Here is a 7,107-nt window from a genome sequence, read left to right as displayed (position 1 = left end):
GTGCGCCTCCTACCGCAACCAAAGGTAAGCGAGCCAGGGGCGGGCCTCCGCGGGCTCATCCCCGCCCGCCCGTGGCGCTTTCGGGGGTCTGTTGGACCCGGATGGCATCCTGGCACAGTCTCCAGCTGTGTGCCTTTGAACCAGTCACTTAACCTCTCTGAACCTTGGTTTCCTCCTCGTAAAATCTCTGCAGGGTTCTGGCAGGGTTCTGTTGAAGGTTAATTGGGATAATCAGCATAAACCACTGTCACTGTTGTCATCCCTATTGTCAGCCCCATATAGTTACAGCCCTCTTAACTTCTTCTCTGTCCCCTCTGTTCAGAGAGTGTCTTTATCTGTGAAACCGCAGTGCTTGTCAGGGAGAGGTGGGGGCAGATGGGAGACGCGCTTTGAGTCACCCCTCCCCCCAATCTTTGCTCCTATTCCTTCCTTCCTTAGAAGAGACACAGAAGCCTAGCTGGGGTGGGATGGAGGTGAAGAACCATGTGGAGCCTGTATACCCTTCCCAACTGTGCCCCCGATCAGTTCCCCATACCTTAGCTTCAAGCGGTTTCACAAATTTGGCAACAGAAACACTGGCATTTAAGGGGGAAACAAAAGCTTATTCCAAAGCCAAATGGAGATATAGCTCAGACTCCCACCACATGAGCCTCCCCCAAACTGCAGCTCTTCATTTCTGAACTAATCAAGAACGGCCTTTAGCTGGCAGAGCCACGGCCACACGGGCTCCTGTGCTCTTTGCAACACAGAGACCTCCTGGCTGTGCCCATCTGTCCTTGAGATTTGGGAGACAAATGGATCTCCTGCTGCTGAGGGTTGTCCTCCAGCCCCAGGAGGGTGTGCTGGGAGCCGGGCAGAGGCCTGGAGAGCAAGGGAAGAGGCCGGATAGTCCTGATGTGGCAGCCAGGGGAAGGGGGAGGGTGACAGTGGGCAGGCAGTGAAGCTGCCCTCAGCCCCAACACATGGCTCCCTCAACAAGAGGCCAAACATTCACTTAGCCCTCCCATGCTCAGAGCCCTTTGCAGGGCTGTCCGTGTGAGAGGAGCGAGGCAAGAGGAACTCAGTCTGGAACGCTTTCATTTTCCTCGGAGTTCTGAATGTGTGGCTGGGGAGAGAAACCTTGGCTTGTATCTGACGTGTGGGGAGAGACAGGGGTGCAGTGGGAGGGACTCGCATGCTGGAATTGGACACACCCGGGGTACCATCTCAGCTCCATTGTCTACTATCGATATGATCTTCAAGTTCTTTAACCTTTTGTGCTTCAGCTTTTTCCTTGGGAAAATAGGGTGACATAGTGATGGAACAAATCCTGTTGAATTTGGGCTGAGTCATTGTAAGGATTGGGAGTAATACTCATGAAGCATCAATCCAGTGAGTCATAAGTGGTAGCTAGTGTTCTTATTCCTTTTTCTCTCTAGAAATATATTCAGGGGTCTCCAGCCTCCTGGGCTTTCTGGAGTCTATAGTCTCCAACCTTGAATACAGACAGCACTGCTTGGCAGTGAATCACAGGCTCCTGCTGATGGCATTTCCCCCATTGCTTGTGTTCATTAACCCTTGTGTTGCTGTTAAACTTTTCACATGTGCCTTGCTCTTTAAGAGGTTGTAAAGCTTTGAAGGTAAACTCAGTGTCCCAGTATTTTTTATATTCCACCAGGGGCCACGCCCAGCCCAAGGCATCAACTGGCCTTGCACACATGACTGATCCTTCTTGATTTGTCCTGAAAGGAGGTTGGTGCAGGAGAGGAGTGCGGAATGGGGCTGGAAAGTGGATTGAGGCCAACTGAGAATGCCAAGGGAGAATTTTGATTTGAGTCCTGTGACTGTGGGCACTGAAGTGGTCTTAGAGCAGGGGCATGACAGAGTGAATGGGTGTTTCACGAAGATCAATCAGAGAGTGGCGGGCAGTACTGTCGTAGGGCAGATGGTCGGCCAGCATGAGCTAATGTGGCTCTGGCCAGATCTGCAGTGGAATGAGAGGAAGAAAGCTGCGGTTGGGACAGGTCCCCACTCACACAGTGCTGCAGAGAAGGGACAGGCGGGTTGCATAGCATGGCCAGGTGGAACAGCAAGTTAGAAAGAGGTCAGTTGGGAGTCTGAAACTTTCATCCTATTTGGCTTCCTGAGTTTGGGATAAGGGCCATTTGTGTGTTCAGTGAAAACCCTGCCATAAACCTCTGGGTGGATGTAAAAATGGAAAAATGTGACGTTTCATTATTGCAAAGTTAATAAACTGGCCAGAGTAAACCCGTGCAGCCACCAAGCTGTGCACTCCAGAGTCTGGAAGCCAAACTGTCTATCATACAATGTACATCAGAATTTGTGCAATATGGGTGGGTTGTCAGAGTTTTATCCTAGGATAGGCATTTCATGTTTTTCCCCCCCTCATTCCTTTCAAAGCTGGCAGGAGGATGAGGGTGGGTAAGCCGAGCGCCTTTGGGGGGCCCCCCTCCTCTGCCCAGAATCTAGGGGCTTATGTCCAGCCCTCTCCTTTCACTCGGGAAAATCTAGGTTCTGTGGGGCACAACCAGAACCCTAGCCTGACCAGGGAGAGAGACCAGGGCTCACAACAGGAGGAGCAGGGAATGACGCTGACTTGGCTCTATAAAGCAGGTGTTTATGCATGACCCGCCCCTTCCTCCTTCCAGCATGCCAACCAGGCTGCACTGGAGGGGCGTGGCCTCTACCTCAGCTCCCGCAGGAGGAAGGCTCAGGCAGTGGTTCTCAACCTTGGCTGCACTTTAGAATCACCTGGCAATCTTTTTAAAATCCTGATTTCTGGGCCTCATCCTCCGGAAATTCTGTTTCTTTGTTACTAATGTTGTGGCCCCACCCCATAACAAAAAAACAGAATTCCAGGAGGATGAGGCCCAGAAATCAGGATTTAAAAAAGATCCCCAGGTGATTCTAATATGCAGCCAAGGTTGAGAACTGTTGGCTCAGAGAGTGTCTCCTCCTGAACTTCCTCCTGACCTTCCCCACCTCTGCTGCCATCTTAAGTAACAGCCACTTGCTCCCAAGCTCCTGGGACACCATTGCTACCCTGGACAGCTCCCAATTAGAGCCTTGGTACTTGGCTCTGAAAACTGCCTGCTTGCCACCTCTCTGTTCCCCCTCTGAGCCCATGGAATGAGCCTGTTCCCTTCTATAATGGCTGCTTGAGACATTGAAGTAAAAAAGACATGGTGATACATTATTGGTCTGATGGCTGCTTTTAAAAAAACAACACACAATTCTAAACTGCCACCCAATCCTACAGTCAGAGACACAGTTTAACTCTTCCCTGCTTGGAGCTTTAATTTTCTTAAGAGTGTTCCCTGCCCTGGAAGCTTTTGAGCTTCATTTGGCTTAAGCAGTGAATGTAGACAAGAGAGCTCAGGCACTAGCCCCAGTGCAGCCTTGCAGACCTCCCCAGGCAGCCAGAGCCAGGGCCAGACGGAACAGGGCAGGAGTGTCCTTGGAATAGGAGAGGCAGAGAGGGCGAGGGATCCTTAAGACAGGGGGTAGGGGTGGGGTTGGGGCTAGCATCTACTCTGAGGTTTTTCTTCGCTCCTTTTTTGTTCCGTGACGGGTTGGAGAGACAGGGTACTTCATGTCTGGGCTTTGGAACGTTGACAAAAGTGGCCCTGAAACAGCGGTTCTCAGCCATACTATTCATTAGAATCACCTGGGGAGTATTTAAAAGATCCCAGTGCCTGGGCCTACTCCAGTCCAAAGGCCCAGGTAAAGGCAGGGTTTTGTTTGTTTGCTTGCTTAAGGTTTTTAAAAGATTCCCAGGAGATTTTAATTTGCAGTTAAGACTGGAAACCACTGTTCTAGAACTGGCTAGGCCAGAGTTTGGTATCCCTTTCGGAGAGCTGGGGGAAATGCACTCAGGAGTGGGCTTTATTGAATTCTAACTGGTTGAATTTGCTAGCTGCCAATTTGGTCCAAATGTCAGCACGTGAGCAGAATCTGAAAACCACAGGTTGCTAGGGCTATGCGTACACATGTATTTAGTCCCATAATGTCTAATTTGATACATTCTGCTGGCAAAACACCCCCCAATCAAACCATTGATCCTAAATGAAAATATGAGTGTATTTATACTGTACAATTTACACAAATTGTGCTTGAGTGAATAAAGTGGAAACAGGTTCTAGAGCAACAGATGAGTGTTCTGCATTCCCAGGTGGGCCAGAGTATGCTTCCTGGGCTCCCGCAAGGCCCTCACCCACTAAAGCCCCAAGCCCCACCTCCCTTATGCAAGGTCAAGGGTTGCTGGAAGAAGGGACAGCATTGTCTTCTTTGACCTCCGCTGCTGACAAGCCCCACCCTCTTCTCTGTAAGGCCTCTCATAAAACCTCTTTTCTCTCTGGAGCCTGGTCTGGAGGCACGGTCTATTGAATTCACTAAAAATAAAGAACTCGCCTGACAGGTGACTCTCCCTGAATCTTCAAGGAGACACCAACAGGGGCAACCCCTTGACTCTTTAGTATAGCCCTTTAACCCTCGACACCCCTGGCCCCACTGGCCAATGGAAAGTCCCTCTGCAGACTCCAGGAGGATAATAACAATGCCTTCATTATTGGGTTGTTGTATTACATTCTTACATGCTTGTAAAGCACCTAAAGTGATGCCTGGAGAACAGTAAGTGTTCAATGAACTTGCCATTGTGGAGGGGAATTGGATGGACAGGGGTGCCCAGAGGGGCATGGCCAGGTGTATTCTTGGGATGCAGTGAGGCTGGGAGACCAGTGGGCTTGAGTCTCAGGGCCTCTGTCTGGCAGGGCATGCCTGGGGGCGCGGGACCCGTACTGCGGCTGGGACGGGAAGCAGCAACGTTGCAGCACCCTCGAGGACAGCTCCAACATGAGCCTCTGGACCCAGAACATCACAGCGTGTCCTGTGAGAACCCCTTCGTCCCCCACACCTAGGACCTGTCCCCCCATTTCAGTCTGTGACTCCCCAGCAGAATCCCCACACCCCCTAGGACCTCCTGCCTTCCCTACCCCTGCCTTCTGTGACTGGACCCCTGCCTCTGATGTGTGTCTGCAGGTGCGGAATGTGACTCAGGACGGGGGCTTCGGCCCGTGGTCACCGTGGCAACCGTGTGAGCACTTAGATGGGGACAACTCAGGCTCTTGCTTGTGTCGGGCCCGAGCCTGTGATACTCCTCAACCCCGCTGTGGGGGCCGAGAATGCCTGGGGCCAGCCATCCACATTGCCAACTGCTCCAGGTATGTGTGGATACAGGGTTTGCATGGCTTCTGTCTTAACCTGGAGTGGGGCATCCCTAGACAGATGTTTGCGCTAAAGGGTGGAAACCACGTCAGTGCTTTACAGGCCACTGGACAGGTAGCTAAAGTCTGAGGCAGGAAACATGAGCATTGGGGGAGCTTCTACTTCAGTGGGAAAGAAGTTCTGCCTTGTGAGAACTCTTGATACAAGAAGGCTGGACAGACTTGGGAGTCACCCCTGGACAGGCCTTAGTCTTAATAAGCCTTACTGTCCCAGACATGAGAGGCAGCATGGCATGGTGGAAAGGCAGGCAGGCCTGGTGCCAGTCCTGGATTGCCACTGCCTGGAGGTGTGGCCTTGGCCAAGCCACCTAACCACTCTGAGCTTCTCTAAGTGGGGCCAACACTCCCACCCCAAGGGTTGTTGAGAGGGTTACAGGAGGTGATGTGTATAAAGTGCCTGCACACTGCCTAGTACTTGGGAGCCTCATAAAGTGATTATCACAAGTAACCCCCAATTCTGGACACTCGTAAAATAACTTAATTCTGTATACATTTATTAATTTAACTGTCGCAAGAACCTGATGGTGGTAGGCATACAATCATTATCCTTACTTTAAAGATAAGTGTATGATGAGGCACACGGAAGGTTTTAGTCACTTGCCCAGGCTTATACAGCTAGTAAGTGGTAGAGCCAACATTTGAAAATTGGAGTCAAAGTAGACAGGAGTGAGTGGTGTCTAAGGTTGGAGCAAAGCACTTGAGGGGGTAGAGCAGGAGAGGGAGCATGGGTTTGAGTGCAAGAATCAGCTAACCAAGAAGGCTGAAACAAAGGTTGCAGATCGGTTGCACATTTTCTAGAGAATGTGTCCCTTTGTCCCTGTGAGTAGCGCCCATGTCCTATCTCTGTACCCTTAGCCCTGAGCACAGTCTGAAATATGCAGGAAGGCTCTCAGCACATGTTTGAGGATGGATGGATGGATGGATGGATGGATGAATGAATGAATGAATCACTGTCTGCCACTCCTGACAACAAGTCTATCTGCCCAGATGTAGACTAGATCAGAGAACCTAGGGCTCAGATGTCATCTGTCTCTGTCTCCTCCGACCCCGCCAGGAACGGGGCGTGGACCACGTGGTCGTCGTGGGCCCTGTGCAGCACGACCTGTGGGATAGGATTCCAGGTCCGCCAGAGAAGTTGCAGCAACCCTGCTCCCCGCCACGGGGGCCGCATCTGCGTGGGCAAGAGCCGGGAGGAGCGGTGAGCTAGTCTGTGCCTGGGGGGTGGCCTCGTGGAAAGTGGCTGGGGTTTTCCAGGTGATCCAGTGGACTGTTGTCCTTCCTAGTTGGCACTCCCAGTGCCTCTTACTAGGGAAGGGAGCGCTTGCTCCCCAGAGGGCTGACCCCTGCCCTTCATGCCCCTTAGGTTCTGTAACGAGAACACGCCCTGCCCAGTACCCATCTTCTGGGCATCCTGGGGCTCCTGGAGCAAGTGTAGCAGCAACTGTGGGGGCGGCGTGCAGTCGCGGCGTCGGGCCTGCGAGAATGGCAATTCCTGCCCCGGCTGCGGCGTGGTGAGGGCCGGGCTGGACTCGGAATCTGTAACCTACAGGAGGGTGGGCCGGGCGGGACCGCGGGGCAGGCCTGGGGGCTGCAAGGCTATGAAACAGCCCCAGCTCCTATCCCCAAGGAATTCAAGACGTGCAACCCGGAGGGCTGCCCCGAAGTGCGGCGCAACACACCCTGGACGCCGTGGCTGCCCGTGAACGTGACCCAGGGCGGGGCGCGGCAGGAGCAGCGATTCCGCTTCACGTGCCGCGCGCCCCTGTCAGACCCCCACGGCCTGCAGTTTGGCAGGAGGAGGACGGAGACCCGAACCTGCCCCGCA

The 7,107-nt window shown here is 52.7% G+C and overlaps 1 protein-coding gene across 1 annotated transcript in view; it reads left to right on the top strand.

Moving 5' to 3' along the window:
- SEMA5B (sema domain, seven thrombospondin repeats (type 1 and type 1-like), transmembrane domain (TM) and short cytoplasmic domain, (semaphorin) 5B) overlaps positions 1-7,107 on the top strand; it is an 81,825-nt gene that overhangs the window by 71,147 nt on the left and 3,571 nt on the right. Inside the window, exons 12-17 of the mRNA XM_014545229.1 lie at positions 3-24; positions 4,770-4,887; positions 5,038-5,219; positions 6,337-6,480; positions 6,646-6,793; positions 6,910-7,107. The exon at positions 6,910-7,107 is cut by the window's right edge and continues 16 nt beyond it. Coding sequence (XP_014400715.1) covers positions 3-24; positions 4,770-4,887; positions 5,038-5,219; positions 6,337-6,480; positions 6,646-6,793; positions 6,910-7,107 — 812 coding nt within the window. The remainder of the gene's footprint in view (positions 1-2; positions 25-4,769; positions 4,888-5,037; positions 5,220-6,336; positions 6,481-6,645; positions 6,794-6,909) is intronic.

This window comes from Myotis brandtii, unplaced genomic scaffold (assembly GCF_000412655.1).
Source record: "Myotis brandtii unplaced genomic scaffold, ASM41265v1 scaffold4, whole genome shotgun sequence".
In the NCBI taxonomy this organism is placed as follows: domain Eukaryota; kingdom Metazoa; phylum Chordata; class Mammalia; order Chiroptera; family Vespertilionidae; genus Myotis; species Myotis brandtii.
The sequence above is the reverse complement of the archived record's forward strand: the minus strand, read 5'-3'. Positions and strand labels throughout refer to the sequence as shown.